At 42.9% G+C, this 24436-nt stretch overlaps 1 protein-coding gene across 5 annotated transcripts in view; it reads right to left on the reverse strand.

The window, feature by feature from the left end:
- The window catches only part of LOC138804122 (N-acetylgalactosamine kinase), a 95755-nt gene that overhangs the window by 63152 nt on the left and 8167 nt on the right, over nucleotides 1–24436 (reverse strand). For 3 of the 5 annotated variants that reach the window (XM_069988398.1, XM_069988395.1, XM_069988394.1), the window contains exons 1-5: nucleotides 23970–24147; nucleotides 16165–16253; nucleotides 10051–10174; nucleotides 5379–5469; nucleotides 2410–2556 (exon numbers count right to left, since the gene is read on the reverse strand). In XM_069988398.1, the coding sequence (XP_069844499.1) occupies nucleotides 2410–2556; nucleotides 5379–5469; nucleotides 10051–10174; nucleotides 16165–16253; nucleotides 23970–24022 (504 nt within the window). In that variant the 5' untranslated portion in view covers nucleotides 24023–24147. Of the gene's footprint in view, nucleotides 1–2409; nucleotides 2557–5378; nucleotides 5470–10050; nucleotides 10175–16164; nucleotides 16254–23969; nucleotides 24148–24436 lie in introns of those variants that run through there. The other 2 variants (XM_069988396.1, XM_069988397.1) reach the window with 1 other exon arrangement.

Consider the following 24436-nt stretch of genomic DNA (forward strand, 5'->3'; position numbering starts at 1 on the left):
TGTCTACTTGGTTTCTCAAACACGGGGCTTGTATTTCCTTCCCTTAAGTTTCCCCGTTGTTTGAGAATGACTTTAGAGAAAAAGAAAAAAAAAAAACTGATAGAAAGAGTAGATATGTGGTTTCTTTAATTCTGACATCTTGGAACCAGAAATCTCTATTCTTTCTCATAAATATCTGACCATACTTTTCTACCAGTACCAGTAGGATTGATAAATTCTGCTTTTTTGGATTTTATGGGTGAATAGCAATTCTATTTTATTTTATTTTTTATTTTATTTATTTGGGGGGGGGGTCCGGTCGTGGGGCCTGAACTCTGGGCCTGGGCACTGTCCCTCAGCTCTTCAGCTCAAGGCTAGCATTCTACCACTTGAGCCACAGCACCACTTCCGGCTTTTTTTTTTCTTTTTGCTTGTGTGGTGCTGAGAAATTGAACCCAAGGCTTCAGGCATGCAAGGCAAGCGCTCTACCACTGAGCCACCTTCCCAGCCCCTCAAATCCAGACTTTATAATATAGCTAAAGCTATCTTTCTAAAGCACAGATATGAGTTGGTCTCTTCATAAAACCCAGCAATGACTTCTCACAGCTATCACGATGATATGATTTACAAGGCTCCTCAACATGATTTACAAGGCTCAGTCTTGATCGCCACTGTTATCCAAAGACTATATGCGCCAGCCATAAGTCCTTTTTCATTTCTTTAGTCAGTTATGATCACTATTACACTTGAATTTCCATATTATGTCCCTTCCGCCTGCTAATAAGCTCATCTTACATAATCAGTGTTATCAGATCAACAGTTTATTTATTGCTAGTCCTGAATCCTGTACTCAGCGCTGTTCCTAAGCTTTTTTGCTTCAAACTGTGATCCTCAGATCTGTCTCTTGAAATAACTAGGATTATAAGCATGGGCCACTGACATCTGGCTTAAATGTGTCTTTTTTATGGGGGGGGGCGGTGGGGAGTGGGGAGGTCAGTTGTGGGGCTTGAACTCTGGGCCTGGGCACTGTCCCTGAGCTCTTCATCTCAAGGTGAGTGCTCTACCACTTGAGCTACAATGCCACTTCTGGTTTTCTGGTGGTTAACTGGAGATAAGAGTCTCATGGACTTTCCTCCCCAGGCTGGCTTTGAACTGTGATCCTCAGATCTCAGCCTCCTGAGTAGATATCTAGGATTACAGGCACCCAGCTTAAACATGTCTTAAAGGACTGGGAATGAAGTTAACTTTCTCTTGATTTGTGATACCTGTCTGTTATCAAACCATCTGTAAAGCTGACAAGGTTCATGCACATAGCTGATAAAGAACCTTTGGGAACATTTCATTCGAACCAGAACACCAAAATGTTAACTAAGCTGAGCACACCTGCTCTGAACGGCAATGTCAAAGATTTATGTGGGCTTATAAAGTCCATATAAGACTTTCTGAGCTCTTGTCAGATTTATATAGTCTCTAAACAAGCATTTTATCTGTGCACTACAGTGTTTTTTAGAGTTATTTCAGTGATTAGCCTACTGGCATCAACAGACATGCTCTGCAGCCTCATTTTTTTTCCTGGTCTTTACCCCTTTTGCCCACAGCTCATCAAACATTTAAAGCATGACATGAATATAAGTAGTCTCAACCATGAGGCCTAGATTCTTGACCTAAATTTAAGTTAGTGAAGTAATCTTTGAAAAAAGATATCCTTGGGGCTGGGAAGGTGGCTCAATGGTAGAGAGCTTGCCTTGCATGCCTGAGGCCCTGGGTTCGATTCCTCAGTACCACATAAGCAAAAAAGAAAAAAGCTGGAAGTGGCGCTGTGGCTCAAGTGGTAGAGCACTAGCCTTGAGCTGAAGAGCTGAGGGACAGCGCCCAGGCCCAGAGTTCAGGCCCCACGACCGGACTCCCCCCCCTCCAAAAAAAAAAGAAAAAAGAAAAAAGATATCTTTGCCAGGCACTGATGGCTGAAATCTGAGGATCAAGGTTCAAAGCCAGTCCAGGCAGGAAAGCCCATGATACTCTTCTTTCTGATAAACTTTTAAAAAGTTAGAAGTGAAGCTGTGGTTCAAATGGTAGAGCACTAGCCTTGAGCGTTGAGTAAAAAAGCTCAGGGGCAGGGACCAGGCCAGGATTTCAAGCCACAGGACCAGGGTAAAAAAGAAAGATACCCTGTATTCTAATTCCATGTTTAGTCCACGAGTGTTTTAACACAGTTGTATCTAGATCTGTACACTCACTGCTTAAAAAATATCAGCCATCTCTTATGGCTGTAGCACACGCAGAACCTACTAATATCCATACTTGCCTAGGTATGCAGTCCTTTCAGGCAAGACTAAGTTTCCTGATCAAGGAAGATACCCTGATTATGAGACTGGGATGTGAATGCCTTACAAGAGGATTCTTTCCGGTTTTCTGACACAGGTGGCTTACCTTGGAGAGGTTCATTCCCAGCACTGTGAGGGTCACTAAGCCAGCACAGCAGACCAAGGCACTGGAGCTAGAGAGGCCAGAACTTGGTGGGATATTTCCATCTACCAGGCAATTCATTCCAGTTGGATTACTAAGACCAAAATGCTCCTGAGAAGATAAGGCAGAAGAGCAATAGCAATGTTGGTGTTAGACTGAAGAAGCATAAAACTGTCTTTCATTTCCCCAGAGAATAAAGGTATAGTGACAGACCTAGTTGTATCTCCAGAAACTAGTATGTCATTCAGTTTAGTCGAGACCATGCATGAGGTTTAATGACTCTTGCCACAAGGTAAGGAAAGTCCAAAGATTACTTTCTACTTTGTTCGACAAAAAGTTAGTAACTCATGTCCTACAATTGCCTTCAATATTTTCTTTCTGGAACATTAATTTTTGAACAAATATGGAAAAATAGAAGGCCATTATAATTCAACCCTAATGCAAGCAAGATAAGAAAAACACAATTACCAGTAGCTTGTTTACACAAAATGTCTGTTGCATAAAAACTTGTAAAGGAAGAGTTTTCAACTTTCTCAGTTCTGTTTTACATATAGAAAAAAATATAAGCACCGGGAGATTAGGAGACTCACAAAATCCCACTTAGGGAGCTGGCCCCGAGCCCCCGTTCTCCGTTGAGACTTCTTGGCTGCAGTTAGAAACCTGGGCCAGCATACTGTCGCTGTGATTTAATATAAGTCAGCTATATGAAGAAATCCAGATTTTTTTTTCTTTTTACTGGAGCTTATAAATACAAGTTAGTTAACCATATGGTAACTTTAAAGAAAGCCAAATTTGAATTCAGCCACAACTGAGAATGCAGACTCCATATGAGACAGGTAAACTATTTCTCCTAATAGGAAAGCCCAAGAAACTAATCAGACCTTAACTTAAAGATAAATAGCCCTAATAAATTTATAAGACTATCTAAAACTAGGACCCTGTGCCCTGTGGAAGACACTATTCCCCTAACCTTTGTGGTTTAGGATTAATACAAATTTAAGGCTATATCCTCCTCTAGAAAAGGTGCCATCATCTTCACAAATTAAACTCAAGACCAAAGTATGAAACACTATTACATTCCCTCATTACATATTTCATCATACATACTACTGCAGGGAGAATTTTCAATAAACTCATTAGAATAACAAAGGAACAATAAGACTTTGCAAATAAAAGAGTGGTTTTCTTTTCCTTATTTTTTGTTTTGTCCTTTTTCTTAGTTGGCAAAACTCATGTACCACAAAAGAAGAGATTCAGTTGGATGTACTTCTTGATTTCAAGTCATCTAGAAATTTCCTTCCAGAAACACAAACAAATTATGAACTGAAACTGCGCTGCTGCCAATGTGCTTCCCTAAAGAACATGAGACAGCTTGTTTAAAAACGTGATCCTTGGAGAACACTATAGTTAACTATAAACGGATCCACAGGGTGTCTTGAATGTGAATCATACTTACAAACTTATCACGCAATGTTTAAATTAAAATGTACAACAGATTCAAAAGCACAAATGAGTTGTGCCAAATTCTGCAATAGCTCTATCCCAAAAGGATAACATGTTCAGTTGCATATAAACAGATTATTCCCTGGAACTTTCTAGTACTTGAAGGTTTCTGAACAGGCTAACATTTAAATCACTTTTTCTGCCAAAAGTTCACTGTTACAAACTTGCTTTTTTAACACAGAAGTTGGCAAATCAAAGAAAGAATCTTTAAACCCTAAAAGGTTCAAAAAATAATATATAACAACATGCCTTACTTAGGCCACTTTACCCATATGCTAACAAAATGGCAAATTATCAAGAGAAGATCAGATACAACTTTAGGCAAATGCTTCCAAAATGCTGTAACGTGTATCACTAGCCAGGCAATCTGAAGATTTAAAACCTGTCAATAACTTTTCCCAGAAGTTATTACCATGTGATCAAGAAGAACATAACACATTCAAGAAAGAAAGAAGCAAATGCAGTAACTCTAATACCACACCTCCATGGTTAAGAGTACACCACTACATGTCAGAAATCAGGCGGGTATGTTTCTATGCGGGCAGTGTCACTGAGGACCAGCAGGTGGGTAGAAGCACAAGCTCTCTGAAACACAGTTGTTTGCTTGTTTGCTTTTGATTCACAAAGGCAAAATCATCTCTTAATGTCCTTTACCTAGGGCTACAAGAGTCAGAACATTTAAAATAAAATATTGAAACATGAAAGTGGCACTGAAAACAGCAAATATTGGTTTCTTTATCTGTGCTTTGTATTTCTTTAATTATGAGAGAAACTAGGAAAATTGCATTTTTTTTTCTGTTGGGGCACTAGACGTGACATGAAGAGATTGTCATAGTAATTATTCATTGTTTCTAGGAAACTCCTGGTGTTCAGACACGTCACTACTGCTTCTTTCCACTCCAACCTGGACCAGCAGAAACATTACTGTTTACTAGCTGCCTGCAGCTGCCAAGCACTGTGTCATCCCAGCAAGGACCAGGACAGAAGTGATGTCATTTCACAGATAAATCTCAGACTTCAGTTAAATGAACACAGCTGGACAGAGCCCAGACTCAAACATGGGGCTGTCTGACTCTAAATCCCATTACACTATACTCCCATATGGCCCAAGAATGAAATATAAATAATATTACTAGAATAAATCCTCAACAGAAAGTATGAACAAAGATGTAAAAATCAGACAGATGTTTGTCAGATGAACCTCATTTTTGAGCACTAGCCAGCTATGTGTCACCCCGTGAAGATCTCCCCCAGAAACAGTCACGGCTACCTCACTTCCTGAAGCAAGATAACAAAGCAAACACGAAATACCAGTTAGGATTGAAAGGAGGGGGAAAAAATGATATAATATGCATAATAATGGGGTAATATAATTATATAATATACATCACAGGTTCAACTTCTACTGGGTGTCTTACAACTTAGTTTACCTGAATTCCTTTAAATCCACACAGGAAATAGTTGTGCCACAAAGGTTTGGTTTTGTCGATCTGAATGTTATTAACACTGGTACTGAAGTCCCTGCAACACCAAAACACATTGTTAAAATTTAAGTCTGGTGGCCCTGAGCTGCAACATAAGTGGCTGACTGCTGCCATCTTGTGCTAAGACAGTGATACTGAACTCTCCTTTTCCTTTTCTTTTCAATGTATGTACTTTGAGTTCGCCCACAAAAATGAACACCTCCACCTGCTAAAACTTGTAGCGACCTTAATGACTAAACTATCGCTAAGTGACTGCTTTTATTTCCTGAACCAGAGAGCAACCAATACACTTTAGCATAATCTACAGCAATTTTCTCTTTCATGTTGGTCCTTGGTAAGCTGGGGTCAACCACATGAATCAGTTATCCTGAGCCTGCTGTTTGGCAGACCCCCAAAGTACTCAAAACCCCCTTCTTACTCTGTGCCAGCCATCCAACTTGACTATCTGCACAGTTTAAGAAAAGAAAGGAACAAGAAAACAATTATTCTAATGGATTATAACCACTGAAAAAAAATAAGATTCCAAGCCAGGCACCAGTGGCTCACCCCTGCCTATAATCCCAGTACTCAGAAGGTTGAGACCTAAGGATCACAGTTCAAAGTCAGTCCAGGCAGAAAAGTCCCTGTGAGGCTCTTATCTCCAATTAACCACTCAAAAACCAGAAGTGGAGCTGTGGCTAAAAGCATTAGAGCACTATCCTTGAGCGAAAGAGCTTAGGGACAGCACCAAGGCTCTGAGTTCAAGCCCTATGGTAGACAGAAAAAAAGAAAAAGAAAAAAAATGAGCCTATACTAATGTACTGAAATAAATTAATCGAGTAAATACCTCAATGAAGAAGGCAAAACATGGGCTGGGAAGGTGGCTCAGTGGTAGAGTGCTTGCCTTGCATGCCTGAGGCCCTGGGTTCAATTCCTCAGCACCACATAAGCAAAAAGAAAAAAAAAAGCTGGAAGTGGTGCTGTGGCTTAAGTGGTAGAGCGCTAGCCTTGAGCTGAAGAGTTGAGGGACAGCGCCCAGACTGAGAGTTCAGACCCCAAGACCGGACCCAAAAAAAAAAAAGGCAAAACATTTATTTTTAAAAAAATCAACTGCTGACAGCTGGTGAATCATGCCTGTAATCTTAGCTATTCAGGAGGCTGATATCTGAGGATCACGTATCACAGTTCAAAGCCAGCCTGGACAGGAAAGTCCATAGACTCTTATCTCCAATTAATTACCAAAAAGCTGGAAGTAGAGCTGTGGCTCAAGTGGTGAGTGCTAGCTTTGAGCAAAAATTCTCAGGGACAGTGCCAAGGCCCTGAGTTCAAGCCCCAAGACTGGTACAAGCATGGGTGCACACACACTCATGCAAATGTACACATACACACACAATCAACTAACAAACATTGAAGAAATTATGGAAATTAAAAATCACCACTGGATAATAGATAATACCATGATAAAAGAAAAGGATCAGGGGCTAGGAAGGTGGCTCAGTGGTAGAGTGCTTGCCTTGCATGCATGAGGCCCTGGATTCGATTCCTCAGCACCACATAAGCAAAAGAAAAAAGCTGGAAGTGGCACTGTGGCTCAAGTGGTAGAGCGCTAGCCTTGAGCTGAAGAGCTGAGGGACAGCACCCAGGCCCAGAGTTCAGGCCCCAAAACCAGACCCACCCCCCAAAAAGAAAAGGATCACCAATGGATGTTAAAAATAGAGAAACGGGTATTTATACAGACTAAGTATTTTCTTCCACCAGTTGTTTATTAATTCTAAAGAGACAGCAGTAACTTTAAAATTAATATTGTCAACAAAGAGACATTGTATACTTCCTTGATGTGATGCATTGAGAATAACATCCATGGATATGTTTAAACTCTCTGCAGTACTTTTGTGACTTATTTGTAAGAAGAATAAACTCCAAAATGAAAGATAGTTAGGATGGATGGATAGACAGGCAGGCAGGCAGGTAGACAGAATGGTAAATCAAATGATAAAATATGAAACAGAAAAGGCAGGGAATGAAGCAGCATTTCCCAGACCACATAATTTAATAAATATTGGCTATGTGCCAATCACTGCAATAAGTTCCTTCTATGCGTTATCCTAGCTTAATAACAAAGTAAATCATCTCTATGAAGAAAAAATGTAATGACTGTTTAAATCTGCAGGGTTTGCAAAGGAAAACAAATGTGAGAGGCAGAGAACTTGTCTTTAAGAATGAAATTTAGGGCTGGGAAGGTGGTTCAGTGGTAGAGCGCTTGCCTTGCACACATGAGGCCCTGGGTTCGATTCCTCAGCACCACATAAGCAAAAAAGAAAAAAGCCAGAAGTGGCGCTGTGGCTCAAGTGGTAGAGCGCTAGCCTTGAGCTGAAGAACTGAGGGACAGCGTCCAGGCCCAGAGTTCAGGTCCCATGACCAGACCCCCCCCCAAAAAAAAGAATGAAATTTAAGCTGGGCGCTGGTGGCTCATGCCTATAATCCTAGCTACTCAGGAGGCTGAGCTCTGAGGATCACAATTCAAAGCCAGCTCAGATACGAAAGGGCAGGAAAGTCCGTGAGACTCTAATCTCCAATAAACCACCAGAAAACTGGAAGTGGCGCTGTGGCTCAAGCTGTAGAGCCCTCGCCTTGGGCTGAAGAGCTGAGGGACAGCACCCAGGCTGAGAGTTCAAGCCCCACGACTGCCAAGAAAAAAAAAGAATGAAATTTAGTCAAGACTAGCAATCACTACCAGGCAATAATTCTGTACGACAGTGTGCAATTCTACATGGGACATGAGGCTAAGAGGGTCAGCATTTAGTAGAAAAGGAAAGTCTTACAGGTGGCTCAGAAATATTTAATGACTTTCCAAGGATACCTGGTCTGATTCCAGCTTATGAGCACTTTATTATATTGTTATTCATAAAACTTAGAATGTCTCCTTCAGTCAGCAAGGGTCACAGAATTTAGAAGCACATAAAGCTATCTAGCAAATCTGATGAGTTTTGAAAGTCACAAAAACCAGAAAAAAAAATGGGGAAAAAAGAGGAGAGTTGTATAGATGTAGAAAGCTAGATGCGTAACATTGAAGAAAACCCTGTAAAGTGCCAACCTACAGAGTTAGAAGTGTAGCTTAAGTCTCTTGTAGAAAACAAAATTGTCTATCTTTGCTGTTTCCAGCAACCTGGTCTTGCCTTTCTGCTCAGTATTTTCCTGTGGCTCAAAAATGGGCCCTTCTTTTCACACCTACCCCATTCCTACATCATCATCAACCTGCTTTCTCCATTCTTACTCTCACATTGCAGAATTCTGTGAATACAATTCCTGAAAATGTAGTAAGGTATGACTCATGAGGTATGCGCCTTTATGCCTAATTCCCACTTAATTTCATTCATTTCTTCACTTGTTCTCCCAACAAACATTTTCCAAGTATCTATGCTGTTTGTGTCAAATGCTGTGCTAGACCACGTATAATGACAATACCATAAAAAAGAAGTAACTTAGAAAGATGTACAAGACACAAACCCTGAAATAACAAGCACTTCTGAGATAAACTAAGATCTAAGACAAATGGATATACATGTATCGACATATATGTACATGCGAACATGTGTGTACATATGGATACATATATGTATATATATATATATTCATATATGCACACATTAATCAAAATTACTTTTGAAAAAGACAACATCAAGGGACTCATAGTACCTGATTTCAGGACTTATAAAGTTTCAGTTATCAGACATAAAGACAAAGAGATCAGTAGAATAAAGTCCATTACTATACTCTCACATTGACTTATTTCTCTGTTTATGGTAAAAATGGTGGAAAGTAAAAGGATAGCAATATGAAAAAAAAGAAAAGAAAAACCTCAATCCTTATCACATGCTACATACAAAAAAAACATTCAAAAAGCATCACAGACCAAACAGAAGAGCTAAAATTATTAAACTTTATTAAATTATTAAACTTCTAGAGAAAAACATGGGGGAAAATTAAATGATCTTAAGTTTGCCAAAGACTACTTTAATAGTCAAAAAGTACAAACTAGCCGAATACCGGTAGCTCAAGCCAGTAATCCTAGCTACTCGGGAGGCTGAGATCTGAGGATCAGGGTTCAAAGCCAGCTCGGGCAGGAAACTGTGAGACTCTTATTTCCAATAAACCACTAGACACCCGGAAGTGGTGCTGTGGCTCAGCGCTTGCCTTGAGTTGAAGAGCACAGGGAAAGCACCCAGGCCCAGAGTTCAAGCCCCAGGACCAACAAAAAAAAAAAGTACAAACTAGTCAGGCACTGGCTCATGCCTGTAATCCTAGCTACTCAGGAGGCTGAGATCTCAGGATCACAGTTCAAAGCCAGTCTAGGAAGGAAATGTCCACAAGACTCTTATCTCCAATTAACTACTCAAAAACCAGACATGGCACTGTAGCTAAAAGTGGTAGAGCACTAAGCTCAAGGACAGTGCCCAGGCCATGAGGTCAAGCTCCAGAACCAAAAAAAAAAAAAAGTCAAAGAGTGACTATAAATTAAATAAATTATGTGACTTCTCTGCAGATCATATCGTCTAAAGAGTTTGTTCTGCATGTAAACACTACATACCTACACACACAAGCACACACTGCACATGCACTGGCAAACCTGAATACTCACGGGTACAAGGGATTTGTATTGGCCAGCTGGAGCGTGTGTGTCTTCACAGGTTCCACGGCTATTAACATATCTTGTTCTACAGCCATAGGAAGAACAGAATATCCACAGTAGTCTATATGCTCTCCTAGAAAAAAAGACATGGCACTTTTTTTTCACTGCTGGTGAGACAGAAGAACCTCAAGTAAGCTGACAACAAGGAAAAACAAGACAGAAAATAAAACCACTAAGGGTATGGGTGGGTGTGATTCAAGTGGTAGAGTGCTTGCACAGCAAGCTCAACACCTTGCGTTTAAAACCCTAGCATGAGGGCTGGGAATGGAGCTCAGTGGTAGAGTGCTTGCCTAGCATGCATGAGGCCCTCGATTCCTCAGTACCACATAAACAGGAAAAAGTCAGAAGTAGTGCTGTGGCTCACGTGGTAGAGTGCTAGCCTTGAGTGAAAGGAAATATGTGATTTCCTTTATTTGCTTATACACTTCAAGTCTAGATGAGATTAGATCTCTTTATGGTTCTTTTTCCTATCTTTGCCTGGCATATTACCCATGACTTGACCATTGATGATTTAATTGCAAGACATTTGTTTAGGCCACAAAGGTAGTCAAAGTCTTTCTCTTTAGTAGAGTTTATTATCTAGTAAGGAAGAGAGTTGAATTCAAATACCATTAATATAAGGGAAAATATATTTAAAACTTCAATTTTTCATATTAAAAATGCTAATACTAAATGACGACAGAGAAAGGAAATATTTGATTTGGTTGATGCTCATAAACTAGAAACGAAAAAAAAAAATTAGCAATACTGACCCAGTCCTAAGTTCAAGCCCCAGGTCTAGCAAAAACAAAAACAAAAAACAGTAACAAAAAAATAACCCTAGCATGGGCTGGGAAGATGGCTCAGTGGTAGAGCGCTTGCCTTGCATGCATGAGGCCTGGGTTCAATTCCTCAGCACCACATAAGCAAAAAGAAAAAAAAAGCCTGAGGTGTCACTGTGGCTCAAGTGGTAGAGTGCTAGCCTTGAGCTGAAGAGCTGAGGGACAGCGCCCAGGCCCAGAGTTCAGGCCAACGACCGGACCCCCCAAAAAAAATCCCTAGCATGAGCTAGGTGCTGGTAGCTCAGGCCTGTAATCCCAGCTACTCAGGAGGCGGATAGCTGAGGATCACAGTTCAATGCCAGCCTGAATAGGAATGCCTGTAAGACACTTCAATTAACCACCAGAAAGCCAGAAATGGAGCTGTGACTCAAAGTGGTAGAGTGCTAGCCTTGAGCAAAAAGAGCTCAGGGACAGTGCCCTGGCCCTGAGTTCAAGCCCCACAGTCGAAAAAATAAATAAATAAGTAAATAATCAAATAAATAAATAAATAAAACTCTAATATGTGCATACATACACATACACATACACACACACACACACACACACACACACACACACACACACACACACTGGTAGGGGAAAAACAAAAGGAGGAGGTAACAACACTTGATAGGAAACGTACTCATTACCTTACTCATGTAACTGTAACCCCTCTGTACAGTATTTTTACAATAAAAATATATACAAAAAAGATAAAAAAAATAAGTATATCAGATACTTTCTCATTGGTGTTGTTAAACTCTTTTTCATCTTAGGCTCTTTTTTGCTATTTGCTGTTTCTAATTGGTAATTTTCATTTTTTTTTTTTTTTTTTGGTCCGGTTGTGGGGCCTGAACTCTGGGCCTGGGGCGCTATCCCTCAGCTCTTCAGCTCAAGGCTAGCGCTCACCACTTGAGCCACAGCGCCACTTCTGGCTTTTTTTCTTTTTGCTTATGTGGTGCTGAGGAATCGAACCCAGGGCCTCGTGCATGCAAGGCAAGCACTCTACCACTGAGCCACCTTCCCAGCCCTCAATATTTTTTTCTTTTCTAGTTTATGAGATCAAATTCTTTCTCTGTTGTCACTGAGTATTAGCATTTTTAACATGAAAGACTGAAGTTTTAAATATATTTTCCCTTGTATTAATGGTATTTGAATTTAACTCCCTTACTATGTAAAAAACTCTACTAAAGGGAAAGACTTTGCCTACCTTTGTAGCCTAAACAATATGTCTTCCAATTAATTCATCAATGGTCAAGTCATGGGTAATGTGCCAGGCAAAGATAGGAGAAGAAATCATAAAAATATCTAAACTCATCTATATTTGCAATGGATAAAGCAAGTAAAGGAAGCCATCTATTCTCTTTTGCATGCTAATTTCTTCTATGACTCAGAGTTTTTCCTGTTATACTATAATGCTTTGTAGAAGCTATTATTTAAATTGGGGTCATTATTCACATAACAAGTTAAAAAAAAAAAAGATGGGCTCAGCGAGTTCACTGATTTCCTATTTTTCTCTCTGACTGCTCCTTGGCAGGTACTGATCAACTGAGAAACAATGTTAATAGAAGACAATTCATATACAAGCATGTTCTTTTTTTTGGGGGGGGGGGTCCAGTCGTGGGGCCTGAACTCTGGGTCTGGGCGCTGTCCCTCAGCTCTTCAGCTCAAGGCTAGCGCTCTACCACTTGAGCCACAGCGCCACTTCCAGCTTTTTGCTTATGTGGTGCTGAGGAATTGAACCCAGGGCCTCATGCATGCAAGGCAAGCGCTCTACCACTGAGCCACCTTCCCAGCCCTACAAGCATGTTTTTTATTCCTTATTTTTGGTTTTGTTTTTTTTTGGGGTGTCCAGTCATGGGGCCTGAACTCTGGGCCTGGGCGCTGTCCCTCAGCTCTTCAGCTCAAGCCTAGTGCTCTACCACTTGAGCCACAGTGCCACTTCCAGCTTTTTTCTTTTTTCTTATGTGGTGTTAAGGAATCGAACCCAGGGCCTCAGGCATGCAAGGCAAGCGCTCTACCACTGAGCCACCTTCCCAGCTCAAGCATGTTTTTTATTCTTTAAAATGGATTGATAAAGGGCTTTTTAATGGATTAGCAAGGATGGAGAACTGGTTTTCAGAGTTATCTTTCTTCCTTCTTACTTTCAAGACAATAACATGAAACAAACACAGACAGATATTCAAATATCCTGCCTGGCCTGATGATATATGCCAGGAATTCCAACCATTCAGGGGACAAAGATCAAGAGGAGTACAGTTAAAAGAAGCAGGGTGAAATATTCGAAAGACCCTCATCTGAACAAACAGTCCATGCATAGTGATGGGCTCCTATAATTCCAGGTATGAGGGAAGTTATGTAAGTAGGGCAAATTGCTGCCACAGACAAGACCAGGCAAAAAGTATGAGATCCTGTTTGAAAAGAAATTAAAATCTAAAGGGCAGGGGCATGGCTCAAGTGGTACCCCTAGTATACCACCACTCCCCCCCCAAAAAAAAAGGAGAAGCATAGCTGTGCTGTGGGGGAAGATTACAACCCGGGAGGCAGCCTGCTGAGAATGAACAATTGTGATGTGTTCCATCCTTTACCCTGGAATCCAGAATCCATGGTGCTAGAATGCCAGCCAGTTGGGCTGTGGAAGTACCGAAGTAACCAACCTAAGTAGGGAAGAATGAGGGAGTTGCTTGGAGTGGACAGGCTGCTCCTGTTCGTTTTCATATGTGGATGTTTCTGGCACTGGGAGGTACTTGGGGCCTTGTGGGGTGTGAAGCCATTGGGGATCAGAAAACTCCTGATAGGAGTAGCACCAGGACCTTGTCTGCAGGTCGATGGCTGATGACAGGGTCATGGCACTGGCCTCTCCTTCCTCTACTGTGGTGAGGTACTGGGACTTGTGCTCGGCAATCCTGAGCTTCCAGGGAGTGCTGCTATGTGCAGTGGACAAGGAATAGGGGGACGGGGTATTGAAGGGCATTATCAGAGCTGAATTCTCAGTGTGCATCCCAAAAGGAACACTGAAAGTTGCAAGTAACTTTTTTTTTTTTTTTTTTCCGGTCATGGGGCCTGAGCTCTGGGCCTGGGCGCTGTCCCTTAGTTCTTCAGCTCAAGGCTAGCACTCTACCACTTGAGCCACAGCGCCACTTCCTGCTTTTTCTGCTTATGTGGTGCTGAGGAATTGAACCCAGGGCCTCATGCATGCAAGGCAAGCATTCTATCACTGAGCCACCTTCCCAGCCCCAGAAGTAAGTTTATATACAATGACAAATGGCTCACACCTGTAATGCTAGCTACTAAGGAGGCTGATTTCTGAGGATCATGGTTCGAAGCCAGCCTGGGCAGAAAAGTGGTCTCTTTACCGCACTGCCAAAAAACTGAAAGTGGAGCTGTGGGTCAAGTGGCAGAGCACTAGCCTTGAGCAAAAATGCTCAGTGAAGTGGATCCTGAGATGGGCCCACACTAGTATGATTCCATTTTGAGCTATGCCTTTTTTTTTTTTTTTTTTTTTTTTTTTTAGAGATTTTAGACTTGATGGGCCTGGTTCCCAGAATGAAAAAAATGCATCTGGTCCCCCTCCCCTTAACAACCTAACCCACCTTGATTGTTCAGTTGAAGACCAACCCATAAAACAGATAGGTTGTAATCTGGCTCCAGCTGGCAACACCTCGTGCTTACAGTAAACCCTGCCTTTTGTACATGCTTACGGTAAACTCTGCCTACTGGCCACCTGTGTGGGGTCTGGTTTGACTGTACAATCCTTTGTGTGTGTTACGATCCCATTGGTCACCTGCATGTGACCAGGCTCGACCTCATGGATTTTGCCTTTAAAAACCAAAGAATGGGGGCCGCTCGGGGTCGCAGTATCAGCTCCGGAGCCTGTGCTGCGGCCCTGGCCGGCCAGAATAGGAACCTTCTCAAGAAAGTTGCTTCTTTGTTAACAACTTTGTTGTGGTGGGCTGTCACTCCAGACGACTTATAAGGCAGGGCTTGCCTGCCTTATAAGGGTCTTCCTACTACACTCAGGGACAGTGACCATGACCCAAGTTCAAGCCCCAGGACTGGCACCATAAAAGAAAAAAAGAAGAGAAGAGAAAGAAAGAAAAGAGAAAAAAAGAAATGTTCTTAGGTATATTAATAGAATATCAATTTCATAGGTTATTATGAAGATATTAAAATAAACATTATGACCCCTACAGAAACAAAGAAAAAGATGGTATTTCTTTTTATTTTTTGCACTGGTACTAGGGCTTAAACTCAGGGCTGCAGCTTTTACATGGCTATTTTGCTCAAGGCTGGTGCTTTACCACTTGAGCTATACCTGTACTTTCAGCTTTTTGCTGGTTAATTAGAGATAAGAGTCTCACAGAATTTTCTATCCCAGTTGGCTTTGAATCTGGGTCCTCAGATCTTAGTTTCCTGAGTAACTAGGATTACAAGCATGAGCCACCAGCACTCACCAAGAAAATTATAATAACTGAGAAAAGAACAGAAAATTATCAATTATTATGAAATATAGAGATAAGGAAATTGTATAAAAATTTGTTTTAAAAGATTTTTTATTATTAAACTTAAAAGTATTTCACTGGGGGGAAGGAGGAGTTGGGGAGGTGAGGGGGAAAGGATGGTAGGGGAAAAATGAAGGAAGGGGTAACAATGCTTGATAGGAAATGTACTCATTACACTTACTCATGTAACTGTAACTCCTCTGTACAGTATCTTTACAATGAAGTGTGTGTGTGTGTGTGTGTGTGTGTGTACTTCAGAGCCAGGCGCTGGTGGCTCATGCCTATAATCCTAGCTACTCAGGAGGCTGAGACCTGAGGATCGCGGTTCAAAGCCAGCCTGGGCAGGAAAGTCCATGAGACTCTTATCTTCAATAAACCACCAGAAAACCAGAAGTGGTGCTGTGGCTCAAGTGGTAGTGTGTGTGCCTTGAGCTGAAGAACTGAGGGACAGCACCCAGGCCCAAAGTTGAAGTCCCATGACTGACAAAAAAAAATAAATAAATAAAGTATTTCACAAAAGAAACAAAAAAGAAAACCTAAAAAACTGGACCACATTTTTTTTTTTGGTCTGAGACCTGGACTTGAACTCAGTATCTGATGTTCTTACTCACTGGCTGGTGCTCTACCACTTGAGCCACACCTCCAATCCAAAGACCACCATTTTTGAAAGTAAGGAATAGAAATACTTCCAAATATTCCTCCAACACAATAGTAAAAAGCCATCAAAATTAAGAAATTAAGAGAACAAACTCTTGAAATACCTATTATGTTGACTCTTCCAGGTGCTCGAACATAATATTTGGGTATGGAACCAAACTTAGATTTAAACATCTCTTTGAGCTTCAGCAATCTGTAAAGAGAATTTCAAAATATCAAATATTAGAAAGATTCTCATTGGAGGGCTGGGAAGGTAGCTCAGTGGTGGAGCGCTTGTCTTGCATGCATGAGGCCCTGGGTTCGACTCCTCAGCACCACATAAGCAAAAAGAAAAAAGCCAGAAGTGGCACTGTGGCTCGAGTGGTAGAGCGCTAGCCTTGAGCTGAAGAGCTGAGGGACAGCGCCCAGGCCCAGAGTTCAGGCCCCAGGACTGGACCCCAAAAACAAACAATCAAAAAAAAAAAAACAGAAAGATTCTCAGTGGAGGGGCTGGGGCGTAGTCCCAAACCAGAGTACATATGCAGCATGCTTAAGGCCTGGGTTAATTCCTCAACATTGCAGAAAGCAAGCCTGTAAGGTAGACGTGCTTATGTAATCATACAGCTAAGCACACTGAAGAATTAAGAAGTTAAGGTTGAAGTACCCAACAACAACCACCACAAAAGCAATTTCTTTTGATTGTGAAGAAAAGAAAACTAACTGCTCATAGTTTTTCCAGTGATATTCAAGGAAGAATCTCTTTCCACTACAAGTAGTAGTCAGGAGTCATTATGTCATAAGGTTCCATACTCACTAAGGACCATAACCCATCTCAAAATGTCAGAAATGTTCTGTAGGCAGCTGTCTGAAATCCGGAATCAGCAGTACCGTGCACCTCCACAACTTACAGTGAACACTCCTTGCGTCTTCCTACCTTCTGGTGGTGGTTTTCAGTCCTGATACACTTTGGCCTCATATTGCTGGTACTCTCTGCCCCTGTTGCCACTTAGCATTCTCCCTGCGTGTGTCCATCTGGGCTGACTTTTCCTTGCAAGATAGATACCAATTATACTGAATTAAGGCCCAAATACTTAAATATGACATCTAACTTTGATTATCGGTACAAAGAAGCCAATCCAATGAAGTCATAGTCTAAGCATGAAAGTGGACGTAAATTTCAAGGGATATACCACTAAACCCAGTTGATGGGGTCAGTTGAAAGCTAGAATGGACATCAAGAATCCAACTGCAATTCTAGTGGAGCCATAGTCATAATTCTAATTCAATACCAAAGTTTACTATTCCCCTTGGCCTCTTTTCTAAACAATGTGAACTATACATTCCTCTCAGGTCCTGTCCAAATCCAAAATTCTTATAGTAGATTTAACAATCTCATACTGCTAAGTCATGTCAATTGAAAAGTTTCCACATTCAAGCCGGGCGCTGGTGGCTCACGCCTGTAATCCTAGCTACTCAGGAGGCTGAGATCTGAGGATCGCGGTTCAAAGCCAGCCCGGGCAGGAGAGACCGTGAGACTTCTATCTCCAATAAACCACCAGAAAACCGGAAGTGGCGCTGTAGCTCAAGTGGTAGAGCACTCGCCTTAAGCTGAAGAGCTGAGGGACAGCGCCCAGGCCCAGAGTTCAAGCCCCACGACCGACAAAAAAAAAAAAAAAAAAAAAGAAAGAAAAGTTTCCACATTCATTCTGCTGTGTCTAAAGTACAGTACACATTTGTTAAAGCCTAACATATTCAAATTTTGAATAATTAATTGGTCTTAAGGATTTATTAGTTGCATTTCCAGATTAGCCTAAATTCCAAGCTCTTCCTGTCTCAGCCACTTAGCAATGCCAATCACTGTGGGGCGGGGGAGGGGGGACGCGGCGCACGCATGTGCATGCTAATCATGGACCTTGAGCTCGGGCCTGAGCGCTGGCCCTGAGCTTTTGTGCTCAAGACTGGCACTCTACCACTTGAGCCACAGCTTCACTTCCAGCTTTTTTGGCAGTTAGTTGGAGATAAAAGTCTCATGAACTTTCCTGCCCAGGCTGGCCTTGAACCACAATCCTCAGACCTTAACCTCCTTAGTAGCTAGGATTATAGCCGTGAGCCACAGGCCACAAATCACTTTTTTTTTCCGGTCGGTCCTGAGGCTTGAACTCTGGGCCTGGGCACTGTCCCTGAGCATTTCATCTCAAGGCGAGCACTCTATCACTTGAACCACAGTGCCACTTCCAGTTTTCTAGTAGTTTATTGGAGACAAGAGTCTCATGGACTTTCTTGCCTGGGCTGGCTTTGAACTGTGATCCTCAGATCTCAGTCTCCTGAGTAGCTAGGATTACAGGCATGATCCCCCAGTGCCCAGCGCTCAAATCACTTTTATAAGGCAGAAAGTCATGGGCAATATAAGAAAATATGGATGAAAATACATTAATAAGGGGCTGGGAAGGTGGCTCAGTGGTAGAGCGCTTGCCTTGCATGCATGAGGCCCTGGGTTCGATTCTTCAGCACCACATAAGCAAAAAGAAAAAAAGCCGGAAGTGGCTGGCGCTGTGGCTCAGGTGGTAGAGCGCTAGCCTTGATCTGAAGAGCTGAGGGACAGCGCCCAGGCCCAGAGTTCAGGCCTCACAACTGGACCAAAAAAAAAAAAAAAAGAAAATACATTAATAAGAGTATATATAAAAAAAAAAACCTACCACCTCTTGATATATCATGCAGGCGAAAAATATATAGAATACAAAAGACTCAAACATGGCTGGGAATGTGGCTTAGCGATAGAGTGCATGCCTAGCATCCATGAAGCCCTAGTATCCATGAGGAATCTTCGATTTCTCAGTACCACAGAAATAGAAAAAGCTGGAAGTAGCACTGTGGCTCAAGTGGTAGAGAGGTAGCTCAGGGACAATGCCCAGCCCTGAGTTCAAGCCCCAGTACTGGTATACATATACATGTATACACACACACACACACACACACACACACACACACACACAAATGGGTGAAGTAGGTTGTATGGATATATAAAAATGTCAAACTATATATTGATAATAAGTAGTTTAACAGTACATGGACATTCACAAATATTGTTCATACAGAATAAACCACAATAAAACATTAGTAAAACCCACAAAATAAACAATACTCTGTAACAACACTTCAAACAACACTCTGACCCCAATGCAACCAAACTTGAAATAATTAACTAGAACAAATCATGGAAAGGTTCTCTTTAACTGAAAATTTCCCAAGCGCCTCTTCAAGTAACTCTTAGACTGAGACAGAGACAGAGAAAGAGACAGAAACAGAGACAGAGACAGAGAAAGGCAAAGAGAGAGAATGAAGTATAGCCTTAAAAAAAAAAAAAGTAACAAGCCAGTGCCAGAGGCTCACTTGTAATAATTGTAGCCTTTTGGGAGTCTGAGATCTGAGGATTGGGGGCCAAAACCAGCCCAGGTAGAAAAGTCCAAAACAGTCTATCTCCAATTAACCAGCAAAAGAAGCTGGACTGTAGGTATGCCTCAGTGGTAGAAGTTAGCCATGAACGAAACAGCTGGGAGTGTGCACAAGGCCCTAGTTCAAAACCCAGTACTGTCACAAAGAACAGAACAGAACAGAAACGCAGGAAGAAAAAACAGAATCAGCAGGGCTGAAGTGGTAGAACACCTAGCTAAGTGCCTAGACATGTGGCTTAAGTGGCAGAACTCTTGCCTAACTTTCCTGAGGTGTTGAGTTTAATCTCCAGTACACAAAAAGAAAAAATATATTCACATAAATACTTAAGTTTATTAAAGCACTGTCTATAACAGTGCAAGATGAGAGATGTAAATGCACTAATAATATTCATGCTATAAAATAATCTTATAAGCAAACACTTGAAAACAGTGAAATGTGTCAGGTACCAGTGGCTCATGCCTTTAATCCTATCTCTGCAGAAGGCTGAGATCTGAGGATGACCATTCAAAGTCTGAAAAGTCTGTGAGACTCTCATCTCCAATTAACCACCAAAAAAGCCAAAAATAGAAGTGTAGATCAAGTGGTAGAGTGCCAGTCTTGAGTAAAAGAGCTAAGAGACAGCATTAGGCCTGACTTCAAGCCCCAGTACCAGCAGAAAAAGAAACAAGAAAACTACAAAATATAGCTGTATGAATAAGCCAAAATTTTAAGTGAAAAAAGTAACAATAAGACATATAATTATTTCCCTCATGTAAACATAGCATGTCTTTTTTTTTTTTTTAAGGGAGCTGGGAAGGTGGCTCAGTTGCTACAGTGCTTGCCTTGCATGCATGAGGCCCTGGGTTTGATTCCTCAGCACCACATAAACAAAAAAAGCCAGAAGTGGCACTGTGGCTCAAGTGGTAGAGCACTTGCCTTGAGCTGAAGAGCTGAGGGACAGCACCCAGGCCCAGAGTTCAAGCCCCACAACCGATTTTTTTAAAAAAAGGAAATGATACAGGATTATGAACCAAATGGATAAACTTCTGGAAGGAAAGTAGGAACAAGCAACCAAGGAGAGGATCATAGATAACAGTTAAGAAAATGGATTCAAGCTTTATTGACTAGGCATTTAAATATTCCAATCCTAAAGACAATCCAAAAGACAACTGATAAATGGGTAAACAAAATGTACCATGTCAGGGGCTGGGAAGGTGGCTCAGTGGTAGAGCGCTTGCCTTATATGCATGAGGCCCTGGGTTTAATTCCTCAGCACCACACAAGCAGAAAAAGCCGGAAGTGGCACTGTGGCTCAAGAGGGAGAACGCTAGTGTTGAGCTGAAGAGCTGAGGGACAGCGCCCAGGCCCAGAGTTCAAGCCCCGCCACCAACAAAAAATAAATTTAAAAATTTTACAACAGAATATGGACTGTAAAAAAAAAATCACATACCAATACATATTACAATATTGATAAACCTTGAAGACGTTCTAAGTGAAAAGTCACACTCAACAATACCCTCCCCCAAAACAAAACAAACAAACAAACAACAAAAAAACCCTGATAGCCAGGTGCTAGTTGCTCAAGCCTGTAATCCTAGCTACTCAGGAGGTTGAGATCTGTAGACTACAGTTGGAAGCCAGCCCAGCAAGACTCTTATTTCCAATGAACTACTCAGACAAAGCTGGAAGTGGAGCTGTGGCTCAAGTGATAGAATACTAGCCTTGAACAAAAGGATCTCCGAGACAGTGCCCAAACCGAGTTCAAGTCCCAGGACTACCACAAAGAAGAAGAAGAAAAAGAAAACCTGTATTTTATGATTTCATTTGTTTGGGAGTACCCCAAATCTATTAAGACATAAATAATGAGTAGTTGCTTAAGGCTTGGTTGCTGTGCAGTATGGGATGACCCAGGGTAATAATTTAAGTGATGATGAGGCTCTTTTGAGGTTAGAAAATGATCAAAATTAGATTGCGGTGATGGTTGCAAAACTCTTGTAAGACTGAAAACTATTTAATTGAAAACCTCAAATGTGTGAATTATATGGGATGTGAAAATCAAGTAAGAATCCAACAATTTAAAACTTAATCATAAAAAGGAGAGAAAAGAGAGTGCTGATAAAGATACAAGGAAAGCTAGCACATGTCAGAACGGTTCTAGTGAGCAACATGTGTTGAATGCACAAAGTACAGTGCTTTTTATTTCTATTTGACTCTCATAGAAAAACAAAAAACAACCAATCACTGGTGGCTCTTAGCTGTAAACCTAGCTGCTCAGAAGGCTGAGATCTGAGAACTGTGGTTCAAAGCCAGCCTAGGCAGGAAAAGTCCATGAGCACTCATCTCCAACCAGTAAAAAGCTTAAAATGAAGCTATGGTGTTAGAGGGCTCAGGTGTAGAGAGCTATCCTTAAGGATAGCACCCAGGCCCTTAGTTCAATCCACAGGACCAGCGTCCATGCAAGCAAACACACACACACACACACACACACACACACACACACACACACACACACACACACACACACACACACACACACACACACACACACACACCTACCTATGAAGTTGAAAAGGCATCTGGAACAGAAAGCTGGACAGGTTCATGCTGGAACTCTCAGAGAATTACAGTATTCTGTTTAGATTTACCAAAAATCATCCCTCTTAAAATGAATATGTGCACTCAAAACATTCCTGCAAGCTAGGCACAGGTGGTTCATGCCTATAACCCTAGCTACTCAGGAAGCTGAGATCTGAGGATCCCAGTTCAAAAACAGCTAGAGCAGAAAATTCTAAGAGACTCTTCAATTAACCAGCAAAAAGCCCTAAGTGGAGGTGTGGCTCAAGTGGCAGAAAATTAGCTTTGAGCAAAAAAGCCAAGCAGAAGTGTTAGGCCAAGTTCAAGCACCAGTACTAGCAAGTGCACACACAACCCTCACACAAAGATTCCTGAAAACAAACGTGGCTGGAAACAATTGCAGTGCACACCTATATAATAAACAAGAAAATAGTAGAGCGTATTATGAATCTTCTGTAGCTAGCACAAATACTAACATTAAGAATTTGCTGGGCAGGCTGGGAAGGTGGCTCAGTGGTAGAGCGCTTGCCTTGCATGCATGAGGCCCTGGGTTCGATTCCTCAGCACCACATAAGCAAAAAGAAAAAAGCTGGAAGTGGCGCTGTGGCTCAAGTGGTAGAGTGCTAGCCTTGAGCTGAAGAGCTGAGGGACAGTGCCCAGGCCCAGAGTTCAGGCCCCACGACCCCCCCCAAAAAAAAAATTTGCTGCATGACTAAATGCTATAAAAATGATGAAAGACAAAGCACACTGAGGAAATTTGCTAACCATTGCTTCACTTTTAGTGCATGTACTTTTGTTCATCATCCCTCCTGCAGAGTAACTGTATGAATTAATCTTTATATTAAAATCATATAAAATGAGGCATGGTGATACACCCCTGTAATCCAATCTTTATATATCGATATATATTTATATATATGTGTATGTGCAAATCTATAATGTATATATGTGTATACAGTATGTATAAATAAAATGAAAACATATTTCTAATTTATACATGGGCATGTTTCATGTAATACCAAAATACAGACTGCATTTTCATGTGACAAATTCCTCGCGACTCTTTTGAAGCAGGTTTTTTCTGTGTCCTAACTCATTCAAACCTATCAGGACCACAGTACGATGCCAGTACCTCCGGGAAACGTTACAGCACTGGAGACGTTAAGTAGCAGTCCAATGCTATCCGGGCCTCTATGGAGAACAAAACACTTATTTCTGGAAACTAATGCACCCTTTTTGCTGGTTTGGGCTCCCTTTTCGAATTATGCTGAAGTGTATAATATTGTCAGCTGACACAACACTACAAGGAAGCAGGAAGACTAGGATAAAGCTGACAGCCAAGCGGAAGAGGACCCAACGTCAGAAGAGCCCTTGGCTAACGCGGCCAGGGGAAGACCTCACTAAGACCTCAGCCCTAGAAAGCGGAAACAAGTATTTCTAGGAAGAACCTGTCATTGAAAAGATTCTCCGCCAGACCCACTGAGCCGGGAGCTGCTCTGCAGCCGGGCCTGGCAGCGCGCGCGCCCCTTCCATGACAGTCCGAGACTCCGGGATTCTGACTGATGGGTTGGTTGATTGACCGAGCGGCGGGCGGGCGGGCGGAGGTGGGGGGGGGGGGGGAGGCAGCCCGAGCGCGGGCGGCCTCGGGCGCTCGCGGTGCGGTGCGATGCCGCGCGGTGCCAAGGAGGCGGCCGGCCTCGGGGACGCGGCGCGCACGTGCGGTCGCGCGCAGGTGAGCCGGGCCGGACGGGCGCGGCGGGAGGGTTCGGGGCGCCTTTCCAGCAAGACCCGTCCCGGAGGCATCCGAGGGTCCTGTCTGCCCCCCCCATGCTCCCCAGGACCAAGCAGCCCCAGCAGGGCCCCAGGCCGCCCTTCCCTCGCCGGGCCAACCCGGGAGGCCACGACGTGGCACGGTCTCCCCCACCTGGGCTGCGCCACCGCCCGGGCGCCGCGCGTCCCCGGGGCTTCCGAGGCCATCGTTGGCTAGTTCTTGTTTTCCTGCAGTTTCGGGCGGCAGTCACGAGACGGACGGGCGCCGGAGCTTTCTTCCGGAGGACCCCGAGCGTGGCGCTGCGGAACTGCCGCGGTGGAGGTACCCCCGGCCCCTCGGCCCCCGACCCCGCCCCCAGGCCCCGCCCCTCCACGGACCCCACCCCCAAGCCGACCCCGCCCCCCCGGCCCGGGCCCCGCCCCCCGGCCCGGGCCCCGCCCCCGAGTCGGCCCCTCCGGCCCCGCCCCTCCGCGGGCTCCGCCCCCGAGCCGGCCCCGCCCCGGGCAGCGCAGCCTCCCACCGACCCCGACACCCCCGACACCCTGGCCGGGGCCGGCAGGCTGGCGAGCTCTCCCTCTGGCGCCTGGAGACCCGCCCCACCTGGCTGGCGGCTCCATCTG

Source organism: Dipodomys merriami, unplaced genomic scaffold (assembly GCF_024711535.1).
Source record: "Dipodomys merriami isolate MVZ:Mamm:240054 unplaced genomic scaffold, mDipMer1.0.p SCAF_357, whole genome shotgun sequence".
Taxonomy (NCBI): domain Eukaryota; kingdom Metazoa; phylum Chordata; class Mammalia; order Rodentia; family Heteromyidae; genus Dipodomys; species Dipodomys merriami.